The 24,906-nt window shown below is 41.0% G+C and overlaps 5 protein-coding genes across 12 annotated transcripts in view; 4 read left to right on the forward strand and 1 right to left on the reverse strand.

Annotated features, from left to right (window-relative positions):
* The first annotated feature begins 1,569 nt into the window (after positions 1–1,569).
* On the forward strand, positions 1,570–3,968 carry LOC108091084 (segment polarity protein dishevelled). The gene has a single exon (XM_017190088.2). The coding sequence runs from the start codon at positions 1,696–1,698 to the stop codon at positions 3,532–3,534; it is 1,839 nt and encodes a 612-aa protein (XP_017045577.1). The 5' UTR covers positions 1,570–1,695; the 3' UTR covers positions 3,535–3,968.
* A 770-nt stretch (positions 3,969–4,738) lies between these two features.
* LOC108091085 lies at positions 4,739–5,516 on the forward strand. The gene is made up of 2 exons (XM_017190089.2): positions 4,739–5,057; positions 5,127–5,516. Exons 1-2 carry the CDS (start codon positions 4,849–4,851, stop codon positions 5,284–5,286), a joined length of 369 nt encoding a protein of 122 aa, XP_017045578.1. The 5' UTR covers positions 4,739–4,848; the 3' UTR covers positions 5,287–5,516.
* A 1,990-nt stretch (positions 5,517–7,506) lies between these two features.
* LOC108091082 (tyrosine-protein kinase hopscotch) lies at positions 7,507–16,136 on the reverse strand. Its single transcript, XM_017190087.2, is given in 11 exon segments — positions 7,507–8,477; positions 9,008–9,172; positions 9,442–9,620; positions 9,926–10,365; positions 10,860–11,209; positions 11,584–12,046; positions 12,106–12,425; positions 13,052–13,258; positions 13,376–13,536; positions 14,311–15,366; positions 15,368–16,136. Coding segments are annotated over 11 exon segments (3,558 nt in total). The 5' UTR covers positions 15,395–16,136; the 3' UTR covers positions 7,507–8,287.
* A 651-nt stretch (positions 16,137–16,787) lies between these two features.
* Positions 16,788–17,541, forward strand: LOC108091032 (mitochondrial import inner membrane translocase subunit Tim8). Its single transcript, XM_017189983.2, has 2 exons — positions 16,788–16,994; positions 17,061–17,541. The coding sequence occupies exons 1-2, from the start codon at positions 16,905–16,907 to the stop codon at positions 17,235–17,237; spliced, it is 267 nt and encodes an 88-aa protein (XP_017045472.1). The 5' UTR covers positions 16,788–16,904; the 3' UTR covers positions 17,238–17,541.
* An 843-nt stretch (positions 17,542–18,384) lies between these two features.
* Positions 18,385–24,906, forward strand: part of LOC108091061 (disks large 1 tumor suppressor protein) — a 48,622-nt gene continuing 42,100 nt past the window's right edge. For 5 of the 8 annotated variants that reach the window (XM_017190036.2, XM_017190050.2, XM_017190049.2 and 2 more), the window contains exons 1-2: positions 18,394–18,509; positions 22,881–23,507. In XM_017190036.2, the coding sequence (XP_017045525.1) occupies positions 23,489–23,507 (19 nt within the window). In that variant the 5' untranslated portion in view covers positions 18,394–18,509; positions 22,881–23,488. Of the gene's footprint in view, positions 18,510–22,015; positions 22,066–22,880; positions 23,508–24,906 lie in introns of those variants that run through there. The other 3 variants (XM_017190059.2, XM_017190058.2, XM_017190037.2) reach the window with 2 other exon arrangements.

Raw genomic sequence — 24,906 nt, forward strand, 5'->3', positions numbered from 1 at the left:
CACATATCAAGTAATCATGCAATGGCTTCTTTTCGCATTCTGAGTAAATGGGAATTCGGCTGAAACCTTTTAAAATGATTACCTGATTTCTATTAAAGCACCTTAATTGGTACATATTTTTTATATATTCAACATTTTGTTGCTATACTTAGTGATAACTAACAAGACTCGCCGATTTTTCCAGATAGTAATATAATATAAGCTGTGCGATCAGTCATTTGGTATAGGAGTGGCATATTGATTTTGTTAAAACTGCTAACTATAATAAAATCTTGAGCAGCTAATGTATAAAATATATTGTTTTTAGAGTATATGGTTTTTAGAGTTAAGAATAAGTTATTATAATAAAATAAATATTTTCGTCTCATTGACTAGTGTATATTTATTAGAATATGAACAATAATTATTACTCAATCCAAACTTCCTTAAGGGATTATTTGTAAATGAACACGAATGCTTATCAATTTTGTTTGATATTTTTCACGTTAACGTACTTTTCCATTGATGTTCTTGATAATATACATACATAATTACCAGAGTTTGAAAACAATCTATGCTAACTACAAATTTCGATGGGGAAGGGATCTTTCTAAGTAAGACTATTCTGATAAAATTAATAACTACATTTTTTTCGTATTTTTATATCCTTATACTTTTGTTTTGATACTCTATCCGGTGAACCCACATGCTTTTAGGATATTCTAGGTTTTCACCTCCTAAATTACTAAACTGTTAAAACCTTACTGAACATTTGTATGAATAAAAACTACTAAAAACAATTGTTTTGTTTAGCTTTTTTTTTAAATATAAAAAACTAGCTGGGTACCATTTTAATTAGCAATGGGATGACTTTGTTGAAAACATCATTTTTTCATATGGAAACTGAAGGTGTTGTAAAGAAAATCTTGCAAATTCTTGCTAATAAAATTAAGTTAGATTTTGAAACAGTTTAGTTGAGTTATCCAATTTAGTTTAATTTGAAGGAGCTATTGAAATTTAACGTCTAATATCGATAACAGTGTTTTTTAGGTTGCACTTTTGGTATTTTTATTTTTGAACTCTATGAACGATCTGGCAGCACCGTTTCCCCAATAAAATATTACCCACATAAGGAAAATATTTCCACTTTTATACCAAACAAAAAAGGCTACACCCGCGTACATTTTATTTCATTTAAAATTAAGGTAAAGCGCATGAACTAGCGTGAAATGATTTTCCGCCATGCCAGTGTGACCAGCTGCACGGTAGAAAAGAAAGGACTTTTACTGCCGCCAGGCGTTTTGGCATTCTATGCGTAAATAGCTGCTCACACACTGCGTCGGTCAGTTTTTTTTAGTCTCAAAATTCTAACAAAATTATTGGTAAACTAGCAATATGCTCGTTTTGCCCCCGATTTTCGTGCACCGTACTGCCCGCTCGAAGTCTACGCGCTAGAAACCAAGTCAATGGAGCAGTTTTCCAGCCGATTCGCTAGAATTTGCATTTGCTGTTTCCATTGAACCGAACACCCAGCCCAAAAAAAGAGAAAGAAAAAGACAAGAAACGCGTGCGAGAGCGAGAGGGCAAGAGAGACAGGGGGAGAAAAGCGAGTGATTTTTTGTAAAGGCTTTTCCTGCATTTCGCCCGTGTGTGTTTTCCGTGCTTTTTACCCGTTTTCCCCGATTTCCGTGTGCTCCTCTTCCCCCAGCCGGAAAAATGGACGCGGACAGGGGCGGTGGGCAGGAGACGAAGGTGATATACCACATCGACGACGAGACGACGCCGTATCTGGTGAAGATCCCCATTCCCTCTGCCCAGGTGACGCTGCGCGACTTTAAGCTGGTGCTGAACAAGCAAAACAACAACTACAAGTACTTCTTCAAGTCGATGGACGCGGACTTCGGCGTGGTCAAGGAGGAGATCGCGGACGACGCGACCATCCTGCCCTGCTTCAACGGGCGAGTGGTCTCCTGGCTGGTTTCTGCCGACGGCACCAACCAGTCGGACAACTGCTCCGAGCTGCCCACCAGTGAGTGCGAACTGGGCCTGGGCCTGACCACCAGGAAGATCCAGCAGCAGCAACAGCAGCAGGTGCAGCAGCAACAACAGCAGGTGCAGCCGGTCCAGCTGGCGCAGCAACAGCAGCAGCAGCAGGTGCTGCATCACCAGAAGATGATGGGCAATCCGCTGCTGCAACCGCCACCGCTCACATATCAATCGGCCTCCGTGCTCTCCAGCGATCTGGACTCGACCAGCCTTTTCGGCACCGAATCCGAGCTGACCCTCGACCGCGACATGACCGACTACAGCAGCGTCCAGCGGCTGCAGGTGCGCAAGAAGCCGCAGCGGCGCAAAAAGCGAGCGCCCAGCATGTCGCGCACCTCCTCGTACAGTTCGATAACCGACTCGACCATGTCGCTGAACATCATCACCGTCTCGATCAACATGGAGGCCGTCAACTTCCTGGGCATCTCCATCGTCGGCCAGTCGAATCGCGGCGGCGACGGCGGCATCTACGTGGGCAGCATCATGAAGGGCGGCGCCGTGGCTCTGGACGGGCGTATCGAGCCCGGCGACATGATCCTCCAGGTGAACGACGTCAACTTCGAGAACATGACCAACGACGAGGCGGTACGGGTGCTCAGGGAGGTGGTCCAGAAGCCGGGACCCATCAAGCTGGTGGTGGCCAAGTGCTGGGACCCCAACCCGAAGGGCTACTTCACCATTCCGCGCACGGAGCCGGTGCGGCCCATCGATCCCGGCGCCTGGGTGGCGCACACCCAGGCCCTCACATCGCACGACAGTATTATCGCCGACATTGCGGAGCCGATCAAGGAGCGGCTGGACCAGAACAACCTCGAGGAGATCGTCAAGGCAATGACGAAGCCGGACAGCGGCCTGGAGATCCGGGACCGCATGTGGCTGAAGATCACGATCCCGAACGCGTTCATCGGCGCCGACGCTGTGAACTGGGTGCTCGAAAACGTGGAGGACGTGCAGGACAGGCGGGAGGCGCGACGGATTGTCTCGGCCATGCTGCGCAGCAACTACATCAAGCACACGGTCAACAAGCTGACCTTCTCGGAGCAGTGCTACTACGTGGTGAACGAGGAGCGCAATCCCAATCTGCTGGGCCGCGGCCAGGGCCACCTGCATCCGCACCAGCTGCCGCACGGGCACGGCGGCCATGCGCTGAGCCACGCGGACACCGAGAGCATCACCAGCGACATCGGGCCGCTCCCGAACCCGCCCATCTACATGCCATACTCGGCCACGTACAATCCAAGTCACGGCTACCAGCCGATCCAGTACGGCATCGCCGAGCGACACATCTCGTCGGGGTCGAGTAGCAGCGACGTGCTCACCAGCAAGGACATCTCGGCGTCGCAGAGCGACATCACCTCGGTGATCCACCAGGCCAACCAGCTGACCATCGCCGCCCATGGCTCCAATAAGTCATCCGGCTCCTCCAATCGCGGAGGAGGCGGAGGCGGAGGCGGCGGCGGCAACAATACCAACGATCAGGACGTATCCGTATTTAATTACGTATTGTAGAAACCTTTCTTTTTGCAATCAAATTGTGTTTTAATTAATTAAATTAAATATGTACGATTATTCTTTTTTATATACGAGTATACAAAGCAAGCAAACAGCAAACAACAATATAATAATTATAATAATAACACTTATGTATATGTATGGTACGTGTAAGTCATAGAAAACGAGAACGAACGCTAAACAGCCACCCAGCCACAAAGAATAGGATCGGCGGGATCGAGCAGAGGAGGAGCAAGGAACACCACAGGGATATCCGTGTCCGGCATCAATCGGTTGTGGAGACGATCAGATCAGATCAACTGAGATATATGATATGTGAGCAGGAGCGGATGGAGCAGCGAAAACGGCAGCACGACGGACGAGGATGATTTTGAATAAAGTTCTAAGAATTTAGTAATCACAAAGTAAATAAATACAAATAAAATGAATAATCGATGGCTTTTCGTACAGAAGGTCGGGTCTTATCTGCGCTCGTCGAACACTGTGGTCGTGTATTCCCTCTTTTCAGCTATTTTTTCCGCACCTGAGACCCAGAATTGTTTAATTGCTTATGTATTTATATTAAAAGTAACTAACTCTTCGGGACTTCGTTTTAAATTACCTAAAAGTTCATCAATGATTACCTTTTCAAACTTTTCGGTGAACACAGCTTATTAATGTTGAATTTATTTTCTTTTAAAAGTTGTTTCTTTTTATTTGACAAGTTTTTTTTTTTATCAATTTTGTAGTAAGAACATTCTGCGTTATTCCAGTTTTTTATGATGTGGTGTGAGGTATCAGGAAGTAATATCATTGCATTTTTGGAGGCCTGTAAACAAATTACAAAATATTTAAATCTCTTTACAGCTAAAAAGCAACAGATAAGCCAACAAAATATCTTCCCATCTATAAATCAATCCAACTATATTACAAAAGAACGCTTAAACAACATAAATAGTAAAAGTAAAAAAAACGTTTTTGCATTAAAAGAGTAGATTTTTCGGGTAAATATTTTTCTTCCTCCTAAAACAAACAATGCGGCATCTAAAAACTCGAAAGATCTCTATATGCAGAACCGACATTTTTCGGGTATGGGTATGCACTTGAGTGCATAAAGAAACCTATAAATAGACAAACCACTTTGGGCAGCGGATGCAGTTCAAAACAACCGCCCACTTTCGCTGTTTTGCAGCACTGTATACCAATCGATATCAGAATAATCGAAATGCTAATCGAAAACAAACAACAACAATCTAAGCATCCACACATCGATTTTCATTGATTTTACCAGAAAATTCGCATGTTTCTTTAGATCAAGTGAATAAATCGAAAATGGCCACCGATGTGGAGCCGGCGTCGAATACACCGGACAAGTTTTCCGCCAATGCAGAGGAGCTGGAGAACTACTATCTGATGCTGGAGGCGGGAACTATTCCGGAGCTGCAGTGGCAATTCCCTGGACGCAGAGCTCCGTCGCCGGAGGTCGGGTCCGGCGGAAATAGCAAGGAACTGGAGCAGACAACAGATGCCATTGAGCAGGAGTAAGATTATCTAAACTTTTGGTTGTATAAAGGAGCATAACCCACTAGCCCTCGAACTTCTCCTTGCAGACCCCAAAAGGCCAACGACTTCGATTTCAGCGACGAGGTGGCGCCCACACAAATGCGCGTCCGCAGTCAGACGTCCACGCCCAAGTCGGCCAAAAAGAAAACAGCCAACTTCGCCGGTGTCATGGAGACTCTGAAGAAAAAGAACGCGGAGAGCTCCTAGCACCCGCCAAAATTCTGATGTTGATCACGCCAAGAATTCCGACTCTGTACCGTTAACTTCTGTTATTAAGAGGAGGCCATGGTGTCCGTATGCCGACCAGTTGAGGAAATTCTGTCTACAACAAAGTTTAACAGTCTTTGAAGGTGAAGGCAAAATTGAAGTTCTCGCCAAATCGTTAAAGTTTTTAGCTTCCTCCAAAGTTCTGATAAAATTTTAATTTTTACTCTCGAGCTTACATTTTTTTCTAAAAAGAATATACCTAATCCAGGAAAACTTCACTCATTAAGGTCTCCTCTAACAAAAAAAAAAATATTTAAAAAAAATTTACAACGGTCCCTGGAAAGCTCAAAAAGCCAGATTAGATTAACCCTGCAATTTTATAAAGGAAATATAGTCTTGCCAAGTTATAGGAGCAAGTTAAACAATTACGAGGTATAATTGCTCTGGCACCGAGTGGCTGTTCATGGCCAATATTTACCAGGTAGGGAAACCAAGAGAACGCCCGTGCAGAGATCCACCAGAATCCAGATTATGTCACCAACAGTTAATCAACTCTAAACTAGCTTTGATTGCCACCAGAAGCCGACGTACTACCGCTCAGATTCACTGCAGGCGGGCTTCTTGTGCCTCGTTCACGTGCCTGGGGACACCAAGGAGGTGTTTCTAAAATTCAAGGCATTCGAAGTGCAAGCGGATCAATTGTCTCAAAACCATTAGTTCATCACGAAGTCACAACAGTAGATAACGGATAACTGCAACGCGATGCACGAGGAGTTGATTTTCGATGTGCAGCTGATAACGCTGGGAAGGAGACTGCGTTTTTGTCCTCTGTTGACCTGGGTACGCAGTGCTTCTATCAGATCATGAGGCTGAGGCACTGGCCATCGAGTAAAACACCCTCATGTACAAAACCAATGGGCACATCGAGCAACGTCGGCAGTCAGGCTATAGTTCGCACCTAAAAGACTCGTTGCTGCTCAATCGAATGGACATCCCAGGCAAGATCGTCGTTGATATGCGCAGATAGTCACTTAAACCAGATCAGTAATGACTACCAGATTCAGCCATAGCTCCAATTTAGGGTGTCAAACAGAATTATCCACGAAAATTCCAGAGACTAAGGCAGTTAAAGATCCCCCAGGATCATCTACACATCACATTTAGCACTCCGACTATACTACTTGCACTGACATTTGTAAAAGCTTTGATATAAGAGTTCATTTAATGTAACAGCAAAGTTTCGAATAACAATAATGTACTAAAGGCAAAAGAACACAACATTTTCGGTGGCGCTGTATTTGCTATACTCTAAATGATACCTAATTTAGTAGACAAACGCAAGCATTTTTAAAATATTAGCATACACAAAGCATTTGTAGAACTTAAGAAAGCCTTCAAACATCTAAGTTCATACACCATTTTGTAACAAGTAACTATAAGTTGAAACGGTAAGATAGGTAAAGATCTGTATATATAAAGAAGTCAACTGAATTTCACAAAAAGCTGTTATAATCGTGTCTGAGAGTAAATACAAGTTATTGAAATCAACACATATGTATTCCAAATAATTCTATAAGGTCTATTTGATGTCATCTATCTTTCCTAGAGAAATAATAATTGTTTATGTAAAACTAGAATTCAGAATTAAAATATAAACGTAATATAGAATATAGGTATTGCCATCCCTTTCATTTCTGTGGCTTAACATACATAACAGTGTAAGAAAACGGTTCGAGAAAAAAATCCTGTTCGCAAAATAATATAAATATTCATACATTCCTGATTGGAAAGAGAACAATTTTTGAAATTTTTTTGTAAACTAAACTGTTAAAAAATGTCACGATAAAATTGTTCATAAAATGAAATGGCAACTTCGTTCCCTCTATTAAGAAAAAAGTGAAATGGGATATAGGATTTAGGACTTTAGCTACAGGAATTAGAAGCTAACTAAAATTATATTAATAAACAACTACATATATAAATACGCGGTTCCAAGAAGAATTCATTACCTTTAAGAAATATAGAAAAAAAGTGAAACAACATTAATATGATTGTTGATAAAATGTAGTGAAACAGAACATGTGAGTCTCTCAACCGAAAATCTAACTGAAAACTGAAAGATAGGATTTTTTTGAAGCCAGATACTCGAAGGTTCCTGTGAACTCGCCCAGATAATCCCGATATTGATATTGTGTTCAATGATGTTAAATAAAAGCTCGCTTTTAAACACGTAAGAAAATTGATTTATTTCGGAAATATCCTTTCTCGTTAACATCAATAATAAGTTATTGTGCCTGCGGGTGTGATTGTGCATATACCGGCTTGTATAGTGGCTTGTATAGCTTGTAAATATATGTATATGTAATTCGTTTCTGTTTCGAAGTATTGTAGGTTAAAATGGCATTTGATCAACATTAATTGACATACCTTAGGACTATATGTGCACATGTTTTGTAGATTTATCTTAGTCAAATTGCGAATCCGATCCTTTCGTTCCGGTCGCAATCTTTCGCGTACTATAAATTACCGTGTGTTGCCGTTTTTTTCTTTGTTTAAACCCTTAACTAGTTCAATTATTATTTACACATTATATTTAGTTAGTGTTTAGTGTTTATGCGTGGGCATTACAAAAAATTGAAGCCAGGCTTAACAATATTTAACAAAGGGGGCTAAGAGGTATAACACAAAGTAGGTTGAGAATTGTTTATATATTTATATGTATGTTTAAAGCCGGGACTTTCGCTTAGTCAAGAGGGGGGTGATGACGAGGAAGGGCGCCAATGGTGAGCACAAGTATAAAACTAAGTTCTGGCGAGAATCCGAAAAGGCTTGCAAAGGCGTGAGTTTTTGGGTTTTGGTATGAGGTTTTTTGCGTCGAATGGTGCGGGGTCGCTTGTGTTGTTGTTTTAAAAACGTACAGTTTAAATGCTAACATCTTAAAAAGTCTTATTCCTAGATAGGTGTATATCATTCTGGAGGTGTTCCGAACACTCATCTCCTGTTACTCGACCTCCGGCGGCAGATTCGGCGGCGACTGGTGGCCATCGGCGGGCTGCACCACCTTGGTGGCCACTTCCCGCGTGATGATCTCCACGATGGTGGCGAAACTGGGGCGGGAACGGGGCGTGGCATGCCAGCATAACAGCATCAGGTCGTACATAAAGTCGGGGCAACTGATCGGCCGATTCAAGCTGCAAATATGTCCGAGATTTGCTATTACATATTTGCATTCATATTAAAATGGATTTGTCTTTCTATTAATAAATATATTGAAATTGTCTACAACAAAACAAAAACAATCAAATCTATAAAACATCAGATAACTATCTATAATATGTATTATATATATGCGCACCCGTAAGTATACAAAGTGTCTACTTTAATTTAATGACCAATCTTTTGATAAGGGATCTTTAAAATATGTTTGTTAAATTTCAACAAATTTTTTCTGGCTTCGTATGGGAAGAATAATTTCAATCCGTGAGTCTCTTCTATCGCCAAAATAACGTTCGGGTATTTCCAGCCCAAACTAATAAAAGCTAATCAAATTAGATCCACCAGCTATGAACTTTAATACAATAAAAAAATGGCCCGTGGCGACACACTTTTTGAAAGGTTATCAAAAGGCCACGAAACATGTGACAAATTGTTGACAGCTGAACACAGATTGGCTAATTTGGGCAACAGATAACCCTCGAGGGTAAATGCCAAGTGAACCCACCGTTCGCCGTTCTGAAGGCGGTTCAGGAAGTCCTCCTGCGAGGTCTGCATCGGCACCAGGTTGGGAACTTCTCCCCGGGAGAACATCTCGAAGAGCGTCACGCCGTAGCTCCAGACGTCCGAGTAGGATGAGAATCTGCAGGTGGAGATGGCCTCCGGGGAGTACCTGTCCGTAAATAAGAACAACGTATTTGATTAACACATATTACTTTTAAAGTTTAGCTCTTAAATCACTATTAAAACTAGAATGATTCATAATCATGGTTGGATTTCAAAGAGATCTTATACGGAAAAAGAAACAAGATCTCAAATAATTTAATTTCTTTTTGTATAAATATCAATAGTTTAGTTTCTTTTTAACTATATTCTTTAAACTCCAGCAATGAAAACCATCTTATTTATCCTAGATTAGAGTACAACAACATTTGCTCTTACCATTTAATGGGGATATCTCGCTTGCTCTTCGCGTAGTAATATCCATCGGAATTGGCGAATTGCGCCAGTCCGAAGTCTGAGATTTTGACGCGATCGCCATCGCCGTTGTGATCCACGAGAATGTTGCGTGCGGCCAAGTCCCTATGGATTAGTCCCATGCCGGACAAGTATTTCATGCCCTGCAGCGTAAAGAATTTCAAAGGAAGACGTCAATGTGATTAGAAGTCAAAAGGGGCACCGAAGTTATCAGAAATTCGTGATCTTAAGAATTTAACGACACCATCAATGGTAAAGATTTTTTGGTATGTACTTGGGAAACAATTTCTTAAAAGTTTAAAGCGATTTCATTATCAACAAGGTTAAAATTAATAAATCCCAGTTTATTTAAAATTGAATAAGATACTATTTAAAATCCATCAGTGTGTAAGACATACCCGAGTATAAACTATATTTGATGAGAAATCTCAACCCTGAAACCACTTACATGTGCGATGTCGAGGGCGAAGCCCACCAGGCGGGGATCCTTGAGATTGGGCGCCTCGAAGCGCAGGTAGTTGTCGAACGAACCGGACAGGTACTCCATGATGATGCAGTGCGACTTCTCCGCCCAGTACTTGAACCGGACGACATTCGGGTGATCCAGGTTGCGCATGATGCCGATCTCGCGCTGGAAATCAGTAGACACCTGCGTGGTGTTCAGCATCTTGATGGCCACCTGCTCGCGCGGCTGGTCCTTGTCGTTGAACTCGAGGTGGCCCTTGTAGACGGTGCCGTAGTGGCCCTGGCCGATCTTGTTCGCCATGTTGTAGATCACCCGGCACTCGTGGGTCAGCGGAATCACCATCAGCATGTGCGAGCCGGGGAACGGATAGTGGCAGGGCAGGTCGGCGCTCTTCTCCACCACTTCCTCGTCCCCCGTTCCATCTGTGGAAAGGCAAATTACATAGAGTTTAAACACAATCAGTTAGTGAAATTAACTTTATAAAAATATATGTCTGAAGGGTATGAATTGTACCATTCAAAACTCAATTGTTCTCCCTTCAAATAATTAGTTTTTTAGTTTCCTTTCGCATCCCATTTTAAATGCTTTCCTCAAATATAAATAGTAATATAAAGATAAGACAAATATGTTTTCTTACTTTTAAATGCCAATAGTTTTTAATAGCTTTGCTTTTAAAGCGATGAGATCAAAGTAATCGCAATTTGAACCAATATAAAAAATATCTCTTATCAATTTCGTAACATTTCTCTGCCTGTTTAAATGTATGATAAAGTTTTGTACTAGTTCTAATCACAATTTCTATTTTATGCGATGCTCAAATTACAATGAATATCAAGGATTTCAAAAGAGGCATATCCCCGGTTACATTTGTGGCCTTGTGTGAACTAATGGGACTTGCAGATCGGCAAACACTTACTCGTTGCGATCTCGGGTGGCGGCATGTAGTTGGGCAGTATCTCCGCCTTGATCGTGTTGAGGCGGGAGAATAGTTCGTGGTGTCTGAAGCGCTTGTCCTCGTCGTCGGACCACCCGTCCATGATCGTCTCGAATATCAGCGAGGGGCAGATGTCCGGATCGAGCGTCTTGAGTATGTTGCCATCGAGATTCCGTTGCCGGATCAGCTCATCCTGCCGCAGTCTCCGCAGGTCGTCCTTGCATCGCGAGAAGATCTCGTAGATAGTGGTGGCGAAGGCCCACAGCTGGGTGTTCTGGTCCAGCTTGGCCGCCTGCAGGTTTCGGTAATACTTGGTGGGAATCCACGGCGAGCTGTGATCCGGAAGAATGGGAGTTTGCAATGTGAATTAGTATATTTACAAGTAAATAAATAATATATACTTAACTTCAGAGCAACTAAATAACTAAATAAACTAAATATTTATTACATATGTTCTATTAACATTTAAACCAAAGGGAACAACCCCTTGTGACGAATATCTGAATACATATTTGAGCAACCAGAGCGATAAGCCATATGCTTCTTATATGGAAAATATATAGGTTTATAAATAGCTCGACTCTCGACGTCATTTTCCGTCCTGTGTTGCAATGGGAAACTATGAATGTGACGAATGCTGCTGATCTCAAAGCTCTCACCGTTCTTACAACTAAAAAGAAAAACATGACCATCGAGAGGTACTCACTCGGATTCTCGGTAGGGACGTGGATAGCCGGGATCGCTGATCTTGGCGTCGAGCACGTACGCATTCGGATCGTACTTGGTCACGTACAGGTTGCTGCAGCGTATGTAGTTGTGGATGATCTTGTTGTCCTCCAAATAGTGCATGCCGCGCACGAATCCGTGCATCAGGTCGAGGAGGCAGTGCAGACTGACGTTGGGCACCGAGTGCAGGAACTTGTTGAGCGGGCCGTAGCGCGAGTACTCCATGACCATCGTGTAGGGATCGGCGAGAGTTAGGCCGTACAGCTTGAGGAACTGCGGCGACTGGATGAGGCTCCAGGTCTGCGCCAGTCGAAAGAACTCCATGAAGTTGCCGTCGCTCTTCAGCATCTTCATCGTGACGGAGACGTCCTTCACGGGACTCTGCTGAATCCAGTCGCCGCGCATCGTGAACATCATGCCGTCGTCGCTCAGCGAGATCGAGTCTACGGAAGATATGGGATTCAGACAAAACCTTAGGAAGATTTTAGAAGCAGTAACTCACCTGGATACCATTGCAGGTCCGTTTTGGGATTGAAGATCTGCGGGTTGCGGCGCTGCAGCTCCGCCTCGCTGAGCTGCAGGTCAGTCTTTTTGGCCTTGAGGTTCTTTGGCAGCAGCAGGAGCAGCAGCGGCGGCTTGTCGTACTTGGAGGCGGGTATGCGGAAGCGGTCCGGGCTGTCCGCCTGGATGCAGTGCGCCACCTCGTGCAGCGAGTTCAGCACGTGCTCCGCGTTGTTGTAGGTCAGCTTCCACTGCGAGTCCTTGCGCACGATCCTGAACGTTTCCGTCTTGCAACGCTCCTGATCCGTTTTTTTGGCTATGCTGTAAACGAAAAAGTCATTATGTATGGTGAGTTCTTTGTTGTTTTCTAATTATGATTGATATGAATAAACCACGTTTCTTGGCAAGACAAATGCTAATCTATTAATATGCAACTTTTTAAAATATTGGCCTATTTTAGGTTTAGGTTTTAACTTGATTAAGATAACCCCAATACAAGGGTGCTTTGGTATATAAAACAATGGTTCAAACTTATTTTAGACCATGTATTTTTTCCTATAATAGTTCAAATCCTGCTACGTAAGCTAAATAACAATGTTTGGAGTAAGAAGTTTTGAGTGACATGTACATATTGATATTAAAAGATACCTGCATTAATGCTGAACAGAAGTTCATTTTCTATTATTTAAAAAGTTCAAATGTCAAATGTTGAATAGATATACATAATAGACATAATATAATAGACATAGACATAATAGACATATTTCTATAGGAAATACCGTCTGCAAGGGTATACAAACTACCGATAGCAGAGCGATTTGATAAAACTAGTTTTTGTGTAATTGTAATTGTGCCTAATTGTGTCACATCCCGATAACTGGCTTTTACTTAATATTTAAGTATAAGTACAGATCTGAGATTGGGACTCGCTGGAGGAGGCTACTCACATTTTGGTGTTAATGTCGATATAGTAGATGTTGTACTCGCGATCGCACTCGCGCACAATGTAGCTGCCGCACTTGTCGCCGTTCTCGTGAAGCTTCATCAGGGAGTAGGCGCCTCCAATGGGTCCGTGGCAGTAGAGGGAGCTCAGCTCTTCCAGGGAGGGCGTGCGGTAGGAGTGGCACAGGTCCTGCATCCACTTGCTGGACAATCTGCAAGGGGATCACAAAAATGATCGAGTTTAATGGGATTAACAAGTTAGACATCGATGCGATATCAAAAATAAGTTGATTTCAGTTACCAATATCTATTATAATATAGATACTCACCTGATATAGATGCCCAGGTAGGAAATGAAGGACTTCATCTCCTTCTCCGTCCGGAAGTGCATTTCGTAGCCTTTGGGCAGTCCAACGATTTCGAGCCTGACATCAGTGTCGCTGATTTTGGAGATCATGAAAATACCCTCCACGCCGCCCACCAGAATCCACTGCAAGCAAACATCGTTATCAGTTTTCGTTTGTCTTGTTTGTTTTTATAAGTTTTTTTGTTTATACGTTGTGTGTGACTGCCTTTTTCAGCAGCTTGACCCCGCCCCCTGAAAGTCGCACATTAGCATCCGATAAGCCATTATTGCTGTTTCCCTGATCGAGACAATCGGGCGGCACGTTTATAATTGAACTGGTAAACCAATAAACATGTTTTTCAAGATGAAGCAGGAGAGTCCGTGGACAGGATGGTTGGTGGTTTGGTTTATAATAAGTTGGAAAATGAAACCTTTTCAATTTAACGATCATTCAAATTCACACAATATATCTACCAGCAAATATGTGAGCTTATTCTTCATAAATTTAAGTTATATACGTACATACATATGTACAACAAAATATACATTTAATTTTATGCTGTAATTTAAGGACAATTTCTCTCTGGTGTTGGTAGAAGTTAAAGATTTTACTTTTGAAATAAAGACGGGTATTATTTACAAAAAAAGTCAATACATGGGTATAAAGGAACTCTCTAATAATTTTATGGCAGAGCCTATAACGAACGTGTCGAACGTGTTGAAACAAGCGAATGGTTTCCCAATCACAAATAAACCGAATGGCTCACAATCGAACAAACATTCTAAAAATGCAATAAAATCCAAAAAATGTGTAAATGAGAAGCTTTTTCAATTTTAGGCACTGAGAAAAAAGCAAGTAATAAACGATCAGAAGTCTAGACGAAACCGAAATAATAGCTTCAGAGTAATCTCTTTTACCTTGAGCGTGGCTTCCGAAGTGACCCTGGCCACCTTGAGTCCCGGCTCGAGGGAGTCGTGTGGAAAGACCCGCACATAGACGTCGATGCCGGAGCTGGTGGAGCGGCGCTTGCCCTTCTTGCCGCTGCCGCCACCGCCGTTGGCACTGTGGGTGGAGCTGGCGGTGAGCGTGGCCAGCGTGTTGGTGGAACCGGAGCTGGCCAGCGTCGACGTCGAGTTGCTCACCGTGTGGGCCAGGCTGGCGGAGATGGGGGCGCCGCCGCGTGGCATCTCCTCGTTGGGCAGGTACTGAACGGTGCAGGTGAACTGTTCGGTCATGTAGGTGGGCGCCAGGTGGGAGACCTGGTGCACGTAGTGCCACTTCAGGCGCTCCACATTCGGCGAGTTGGCCTTCAGGTTGCGGAACACCTCGCGTATCTTGGAGCCCACGAAGAAGCTGTGCGCCCGCCACAAACTCGGCGGCAAGTAAAGCTTGTACAGCTTCTCGATGGAGCGTGCCGCCTGCTGGTCGTCCGTCTGCTCCTGGTCGTCGATCAGCATATCCATCACCGCCAATCCCGTGGACTTGTCCTTGTGCTCCGGATAGCGAATCTCCAGGATCAGTTCGTTGCGCATGTCGTAGCGCATCTGGGCGTAGAGGAACTTGTGGCTGCGCCCGTCGATTAGCTCCAGCTGGCTGTCCAGCTCGGGCACCCGGAAGCGCATTCGAAAGACGTACACCAGCTGGGGGCTCAGACGCTCCCCGGGCAGCGCCCACGTGAGCTCCAGACGCACCTGCGGCGCGGGCCTGCGCGAGGTGGAGTGCTCCCGAATCCCGTAGAGCAGCTGGGCCGTCGGAGCAATGCTCAGCTGGCGGCACATCGCGTTGCAGATCTCCTCGCACAGCATGCTGGGATAGAAGCGTTCGTATTCGTTGGTCAAGTAGTTGAATACCCGGATCATGCCATCGCTGTTGTCGAAGACGTTCTGCGAGGAGGCACCGCTGCGCATCGAGGAGTTTGTCAGGCTGGCGCTGTCCGCCAGCGAAGTGCGTCCGCTGCTGCTGTCGTCCATTTTCCTCGTCTCCTCCGCTGGCCAGAGCCATCAGAGGATTGCCGGTTGGTGGTGCCTCTGGCTGGGTTCCCTTGTGCTCCTCCTGCAGTCCCAGTTTTCGGCTGGTGTGCCTCCTTTTCGGAACAAAAAAATAACTACTGCTCCTTCTTCATACCCAATAAGTGTTCTTTAGCGCTCTGCGTTTCTCCGGCATGGATGTTCTGATTTTCCCCTGGGATTGCAACTTTGTCCCGCTCAGATTTGAAGGAAGATACCTGCGTTTTGGCTACGTGGGATTCCTTTACACTTTTTTTACCCCTAGAAAGAGTTCCCCCACCGTTCCGCTGCCTTTTTTCGAAAGTGGCAAGGGCTACACGTCCAACTGGAGTTCCATGGATTCCTCCTGCGGAGGGTCTCCTGGATTGCTCCTCCCTCGACTCCTAGAGTCACTGGCACTGGAGTTCGATATGCCAACTCCCTGAAGACGAACCGATGAGCAGAATCGGAATTCAGAGGTCCGCTCTGAAACTGGAAACCCGAAACGCCAGCGAGATTTTGAACTTTCGGGTGGCGAGACGGCAGGAAAACTTTTGGCACCGCCGACGATATAGTCGCACCTTGTTTATAGTCGCGTTCGATCCAAAAACAAGTCTGCGGGTGAAGCGGAGCTAAAAATTGCGAAGCTAGCAAGCCACGAATAGCGAATATTTTCCCCGAGTTTCAGAGATGGGTATCCACTAACGATGGTATCGTCGAATCGAATATTCGCGTTTAGTTCGATCGCGTTTATCAGTTTCGATAGAAGAGGATATAAGAAATGGAAGATTCATCAAGTATGTATGTTTGCAGATATTTTCTGCAAGCCAACATGTATCCGATCAAAATATAGAAGATTCTAAAATTACACTTATTGTTTTATACATAAGGAAAATATATATGCATGTAAAATATACATTGTAAACAATCAAAATATTCCTATCGTTTACTTCCCAGCACTAAAAAGTTGGTGGCGCCAGTGTGGCCGACTGATTTTCCTCGAACAGCACCTACTCAACATCGGCGCAAACATTGGTCCAGATGCCGTGACACGAAAGTATCGCTAGGACCAAAAAAACCATTTGTTATTTATAGATATTTATTTGTTTATTAACTATTTTTAATTTCTATTGAATTTTAATTATAAAGTATTCAACTTTACTCTTAAGTAGTTTTAAATTATTTGCCCATCCTCGTAATTACAAGAATACACCACGCAAATTTATGCTGACCCAATACATTACATCCTCGGAAATGGCCAGATTTTTTTTTGTTATCAAGATCTTAATTCTCTCTTATACATTTTATTCCAGTGCGAGTTGAGTCAACGTTAACTTTCTATTTAAGATCTCAACATGCGTTCAAACTTAAATTTTTCTGGCATTATTGAGGTATTTTTTCAGAGTTGCCTGGCCACACCGCACAGCTGTCATTGCCGTCTTTATATAACCTCAAAACTCAAACCTCAAAAAATATAAAATTCCGGACTCTGGTTATTTCGTAGATTGTTAACTGAAAATCACACCATGTCCGAATTTGAGAACCAGGCCAGCAACGACAAGGAGCTGCAGGAGTTCTTCATGATCGAGAAACAGAAGGCACAGGTCAACGCGCAGGTGAGGACGTAACAAACATAACATCATAACAAAAACCCTATTGTTAACCGGTGCTTCTCGGTCCAGATACACGAGTTCAACGAGATCTGCTGGGAGAAATGCATCGGGAAGCCGAGTACCAAACTGGACCATGCCACCGAGACGTGTTTGAGCAACTGCGTCGACCGATTTATCGACACCTCACTGCTGATCACCCAGCGATTTGCCCAGATGCTACAAAAGCGCGGCGGCGGCGACCTCTAGGTGTTCCCCAAACTAAGTTACCCAGCCGGGATCAGGGATCTGGGAACCCTGGGAGCTTCCGCCACTGACCTACTGTTAAAACTATTTTTAAACAAAAAATTATCATGTAAGCATTTTTTTTCCGAGCTGCGCCCGCTGCAGGCATCCCGAAATCCGGGTTCTGGATTATGGAATCCGAAACCCGCCAGCCGGGAAAAGTGCCAGCCGGACGAAGCATAAATCCTGTACCATAACTATATTGTTTTGACGGCCTGACGCTAGCGAATTCAAAAATAAATACAACTTTCGTTTTGTATGTTTAAAATTTAAAGTCTTCTAATTACCCACTTAGATCTACGAAATAATGATGAAATATAATGGAAACCTTTCCTTACGTTATGTAAAGATATTACATTATGTTGTGGCAAAAAACAATGGTAATTAAAAATTGAATTAATTTTTTCCAGTGCTGTTTAAACAGGAGCATAAGTTATACATATATGAGGTTAATATTTAATTCTTATATTCCTTTTAAATATTTAATTCTGTATGCCAATAATACAATTTTTAATTTGGGTTGAAGTTGCGCGTCTCTGATTAATCTACCAAATTAAAGTGTTACCGAACCAAACCAATCAAAACTTAGGGAAAATAGAGATTCAAATTTAAATGTTTCAACAAAACGATTTAGATTGTTACAGATTTTTTGTTGAGTCTTATATCTTTTTTCTTCACGAATTATACACAAAAATGAAAAAATTTATAAGTTAATAGGATTAGCTAACATTTATTTAACTTAAATGTTTTGTCTATTTATAGTCTGCAATCTTTTAAACATTATAGTTTTTAGTCTTTCGTTGTTGAATGTGCATTGTTGCCAATTAATTTAAGTGTATTCGACAGTATTAGTAAAAATTGGGTTACCGCACTGGTAACATACCATTGGAATTAAGTTTAAGTTTGTAAATTAAGTTTTTTTAATAATTAACAAGATCAAGTTACTTAATTATATAACAACAACAATCAGTCGCTTACCTTTTAACGTACATTGAACCTTTCTAGGGAATCTCACAATATACCCATTTCGCGCGCTCCTTTTAAACTTTAGGACCAGGAATTCTTATTGGGGTTATAGCTTTGACCGGCTCTGGTAACACTGTTTCCAACTAGAACTAGTGTTCCCGTGAGCAGAGCAGAAAATCGTAATATATATTCTCCAACGTGCTGCCGCTACTTATTTATATTAAACATAAAATGCCCGAAGGCTGTGCCAAACGCATGTCCTTTTTGCCAGTGAGTGTGTGTGCATGTGAAGCATAAAATACAGTCGGTGTCAGTGAACAAAGAAAAATTAAAAGCAAGAAAAGGATAAAGTGAAGAAACATGAAAATTTACCTTGATTGGCCTGCAGGAATAAAAAAGGGACATTAAACTTTTTTTGAAGGTGCTCCTTTTTTTTTGCTCTTTCTGTGTGTGTGCGGTGGTTGCCTTCGTGTGCGTGTGTATGCAAGGGATGTTGTTGTAAATACAGATGATGTAAAGGAAATACAGGAAAAATCAAATAATTGCCAAAGAGGCACGTGTATATGTGTGTGAGACGGTACAGCAGCCAGCTGATTTTTTTTTCCGTGTGTACCGCTGCAGTTGCACTTAGTGTGTGTGAGTGTGAAGCACACAGCATCCCTTTTTGAATATTCGTTTAGTGGGAAAAATTTACAATAATGGGAATTGAGATAGATGTGTGCGTGAGTGCAAATTTTGGTATTAGAATTAATAAGTTTACAATGCTCTCTCGCTCTCTCCCACATGCTCTCTTTCTCTTCCTCTTTTGTGCATACATTATGTGTGTATTATTTTATTGTAGTATCTTCGTTTTTTTTTTTTTTGTTTTTTCGGCTAGTCTATAAATAACACGCACACCACAACGCTCGAATAATTATGCTGCGGCTGAATAATTAATCACCACCTATCTGCGACCCAGTTTTCCGCCCGCTTGTCCCTTCGATTTTCCTCCGATTTGCCCCTTTTCCAACATACTCGCACTCCGGTCCACCGAAATCAACTACAATTACAACCACGGGCGACATGTCAAGGTCAAAAATCCGCCAGGCGAACGTCAATCCGTAACGGTTAATATCTCGCTGCAAGTGTGAGTTTTCGTGCGTTTGTGTGCGTGAAATTGAGTGTTTATTGCATATGCTCTCCTTTATGCTGCATACTTTTCTGGGTTCGCGCCTGCAGCAGGTAAATGCGAGCATGTGTGTGAGTTTAAGTATGGGGCACAGTGGCCGCTGGCTTTAAAGAAAAAAAGATTACCAAAATAATTAAAATTTTGTTCTAAATAGTATCATTATTTATTTAGGGGTATTATTTATATTTGGGGTTAATTTCCAAAGCCCCAATTTAATGTGCTCAAAATCTAACAAAGATAATTTCGTTATTTTTGCTAAAAATAAGTATTTTATCTTTATGATTTTATATTTAATACCAATATAAAAAAAATATTTCGAAAATTATATTGTTAACTATATTTAATTGTTATTTTTTTAATAGTTCTTTTACAAGCAAGGACTCTCTATTATAAAAAGAAGGAACATTTAAAATATAAAAAATTATTATAAACAAATTGTTTCAGTTAAAACAACTTGTTTAAAAGTTTCTTCATATAAATATAGTAATAAAAGGTTAAAAGGTTATAGAAATAAAAGGTTAAAAGTACAAATAGCATATTACAGAGTAATTATTTGTAGATTATAAAAGATCCATTTGATTTTATTCGAAAGATTAAATTGGATGGATTAAATAAATTCTGAGGTTAATGTCTTTTCCAGCGATCACTGTGCCAAATCTCTTACACTAATGTTCACCAAAAAGGACCCGAGCACCATAAAAATAGGCAATACAATTGTACATAGATGTGCGTGTGTAAAAGTGTAGATATCAATTATACGACGTGTGTGCGTCGAAAAAATAATAAAAAGTGTTTCAAGCGGCCGAAAGACATTAAAAATAGGAAACAAATGACGCACATAAATTAAATGTATAGAAATCCAACTCACACATAACATCAAACAAAGCGTAGGTACACGGGAAAATAGGGGTGCCAATTTAAAAATAACCTCGACTTTAGGCTGCTTAAATACTATTCAAAAAGAAATATTGAGAGGGTAAATGTGAAAAATATTTTTGAAATGGAACTAATTTAAAATTCATTTATCCAAAGCTCTAAAAAGATTCACAGGCATTCGCCTCAAACCGCTGTATTGATAGTTTTATTAAGTGGAATCAACATTTTTGCTTGTAAATAATGTAAAATATCCGCTTTGCAATGCAGGGTGAAATACTTGAACACAACGGTTGGAAATTGTACGGGTCGGATAATAATAATAATAACCGTAATAACCGGTACGTAATTCCCAAAGGTGATTGAACCCAGCCGTCGTTACCCCTGTCGTTATTAATATTAGTGTTATTATTATTGTTGTTGTCTTTCCCGCTGCGCGTTTCCTAGTTTCCAGTCGCTAGCTCTCTTTCGGCCTCCCCTTTGGCCACTTCCTTCCTCCTCATCCTCCTTTTCCTCCTTCTCTCCCCCTTTTTGTCTGCCCTCCTTGGCGTTGTATATTGACCGTCTAGTTCTTCAATTGTTTTTAAGTAATTCGCGTCACTGACGTACACAACATTAATCAAAGTGACTTTGCCTGATGGGTTTCGTTTAATAGAGACCCAAGGATCCAGTCTTGTCTGTCAAAATAATGGGAACCTGGCAGCTCAAATTGCCGGCTTAGACATTTTCCAGCTATTTGTGTCAATTTTTTTAATAACAGCCAGAAAGCGTTTGTTATTTTAACAAGCCGTTATCGGGAAAATTAAAAGTTCTGAAAGGCAGATTAGGTCAATAACTCAATAAGTAAATAAGTATTCTATTTAAAATTTTTTGAAAAAATTCAAAACCAAAACATGTTTTATTAATTAATCCTCGCCGAAACATATTTTATTTTGATTTGTTTTCCTGTTAACAATCAAATTTGGGACTACCCTAACCAATTCTGTGTTGTGCTGATTGTTTATTTATTTTCCCATAAACAAATTTTGATAGAGTTTAATAATACAGCTAACCGCAGTATCGCACAGTGAGGTTTGTTTTGATTTAAAATGATCGGAATATTATAGATCATATTTGAGCACACTTTAGATTAATTGATGTGTTTCTAGAGAATTTATGGGTGGCATTGAAAAATTTTGAATTGTGATAAATTTAACTACCAAAGACCATTCAATAACTTTTCAATTTATTTTAAATGTTGTTCACAATTTATTTGATTAAAACCAAATTGGATCTAAATCAACTATTCGTTTGACGTTAATTTATTACAAAATAAAAATTAGTTTTTTATTAAATAAAATAGGATACGTATTCTTATGATATATACGAATTTTTTATTTTTGAATGAAAAGCAAACATCTCGATCTAAAATTTATTTGCATTTGATGCAAAAATGGCATAAATCGCAAACCAGTGGGCCACATTCTCGTTTATTTGGTTAAATATTGGCTTGGATTATATCGCGTTGGCAACTTTTGAAAGGAGCAAAAAAGGCATCCGACACAGGCAGAAAGAAGCATTGATATATATCTAGTATCTGGTGTATATGCAAACACTAATTGTTGGACCGACCGACTGAGAACCGCTCGGGATTCTCGGTCGGAAAGAGAAAGGGGGCCAAGAGAGAAGAAGCAGAGTGGCAGAGGCGACTGAGGGCCAAAAGCAGAGCACCGTTATTGCCTCAGTTGGACGTGTGTCTGTGTGCGGTGCGGGTGTGCGGAATTTCGGAATTTCAACCTGGCCAATGTAACAAGTTATCAAGCCAAAGCCAGAGCCAAAGCAAAAAAAAAAAAACAAAAAAAAAAAATGGGAGAGAAAAGAACCCAACTTTGACATTTCAACTCTACCTCCACTGTATTTTTTTCTGTGTTTGGTTTTTTTCTGTGAAACTAGAGCAACTGCAAGAAAAGAAAAAAAAACATTTTGCTGAAATAGCAAAAAAGTTGCCAGCACTCATACAGACTGGCGAAAATATGTAAATAAAATCAGCCCGACAATAGCGATCGCAAAACAAACGGCCAGACGAAAATTTCAACATCGCCGCGACGCTGTTTGTTTTTGCTTTCTCAATTTTCTCATTTCCCAAATATGAGTGCCTGAAAAAAATGAGTACAGTGATCCCTTAATTAAAAACACCGCCGTGACAAGAACAGAAGCGCAAACAACTGAACCAAATCAGTATCTTATTAATGTTAATGGTTGTATCTCATTTATCTGTTAGTAACACAAGTTTAATAGAAATTTGTTATCAATGATAAATGAGCTTGATCACAAGCACTTGATGCACTCTGTTCGAGTAAAAATAGTTAATAGTTAAAATAGCTATAAGAAATAAACTTTTACAACATATGCCTAAAAATATATTTCATTTCTGAATAAAAATATTCTTTGATTGAGGTTCTACTGCAAACTTTTCGTTGCAATCGGAAGCGCATTCAACTGCACCTCGTGTGTCTGCCGTTTTCGTAATTTTTTTTATGATTATACAACTAATTTGTTTTGATGCCCAAGACAAAGGGTTATTGTTTTTTAACAGTTCTATTTTGTTTTTCGCCTTCTAGATGGTGGATGGAGTATTGAATAACATAAAGTGAATAAATAAATCTATCGAAGATCTTTGTGTTGGTGTTGTGTTGTGAAGAAGAAGAAAAAAACTATATTTCGATGAGAACCGAATTTCAAGTGCAATACAAGAGCTATAGGACCAGAAGTAGAGAACGGGCCACTGAAATGTAAAATTCTCAAATAAATCGAAATCGAAAGAAAACGCACACGTCAATGTAACCGTAAAACTGCCCAAAAAAAAAATAACAAACTAAGAAGCGCAAAATTGAAAACAAATCTCCAACTTCGTTTGAAAGCCAAAACAATAATATTTGTACATAAAACACACTATATTCGCTATATACAAAAAGTATATACATCAAATATATATATATATAGTATATATATACATATATGTGCCCGCAGAACTAAAGGACGAAAAGCCGAAGCGATATCTCCGCATATTTCTACTCGAAAGCGACTCCAGTAAATTCTCAAAATTGCGACCCAAGCTTTTCCGAGTTCGGCGGCGTTGAACCACACTCAAAGCTGCTGCACCACCGCCATTTCCGCTGCCATTTCCACGAGCACCACCATAAATAGTAGCAGAAACACCGCTCACAGAATGCCAGTGAAAAAGCAAGGTAAGCGAAAAATTGCACATATTTTCCCCCTCCCCTTCCACTCCCACCTTTTTTTTTATATTTCGCGGTATATATCACTCTTTACCATTACGTAGAAATCCATTTAATTGCCGTATAAATAATGGCGAAGTGGGAACTTTGTTTAGTTCATAGAGAAGCAAACAATATCAAATGCTTGCAAATGATTGAAAACTCAAAATAAATCCTCTAAGTAATTAAAACCATCAGATACAGATACTTAAGAAATAATAATAACAAAATGTTTATTTTACAAACAATATAGATTTGATTACCATGACTTAAGAAATTATAATGGTTTATTACAAGTGGTTAACTAGATTAATCTATAAGTTAAAGTGTTGATATTATGACTCGATTTTGTGTTTCAAAGCCTTTTCTAAACAGAGAAACTCATTCAAATTCTGAATAATACCAAATGAAATTAACTTGCTTTCTATCAAATGTTATTGAAGAAGAATTTAACATCCAACCAAATGGATCTTCGCCTTAAGAGTATTTTGTGTTGTAGCTACAAATTGCAGCACAATAGTGCACTAAAAAGTTTATGCAAAGCAACATTGATGTGCTGGGAAAGTTTTAAACTATATGCGGAGGAAAGTTGGTATTAGTTTTTCAATTGTAATTTCGGTAGATAATTTAACTTCGCTTGTGCCAAAAGTTTGTTATACCTTAACATTTCACTGAAAAGTGGCTCTAATTACTTATAATGGGACTTTTGTGACAGAAATGTCCCACTGCCTCTAAAGAACCCCTAAAACAACAACCACAAAAACTAAATTAATGCAGACAAAGAATTTCATTTGATTATGTCACATACAAATCATATTTGGTCAACTGAAATGGCCAAGAAGAAGAAGAAGATGAAGAAGAGCGGCGAAAAGAAAAGCTGCACGAGACGGAGGGAAATGGGAAAACGGTCTGGGATGCCAGCAGCCTCGCAAATGGTCAGTGAAGGTCAACGTCGCCGTTTGACGCGTTCTGAGGACATCAAACTGCGGACACAGATACATTGTTGCCTCACATACTTATTTAAGGGTGTATGCATGTACGTGTGTATGCATGTATGTATGTGTGTGTGGAGGGGCCATAATGCGACTCGATTATAATAATAAATTATGTGTTTAATTTTTTGGCAAACGTCGGACGAATGACAATCACCAACAGGATGGGACTTGACCGCTGACCTTTCCAAATGGGGATAACAAACTGTTTGCAAGGCTTTCGAACAGAAAACAGAAACATCACATTCGAAACATTCTAAAACCTTTGGTTTAGTTAGTTTGGTTTAGTTAACATCTTTCAGGAGCTGTTTAGCGGTGTTCAGATAAATATAGTTTTCTTTCATTTCCGAGAGGTAATGTGGGGTATGCTAGATCCA

Source organism: Drosophila ficusphila, unplaced genomic scaffold (assembly GCF_018152265.1).
Source record: "Drosophila ficusphila isolate 14025-0441.05 unplaced genomic scaffold, ASM1815226v1 contig_198, whole genome shotgun sequence".
In the NCBI taxonomy this organism is placed as follows: Eukaryota; Metazoa; Arthropoda; class Insecta; order Diptera; family Drosophilidae; genus Drosophila; species Drosophila ficusphila.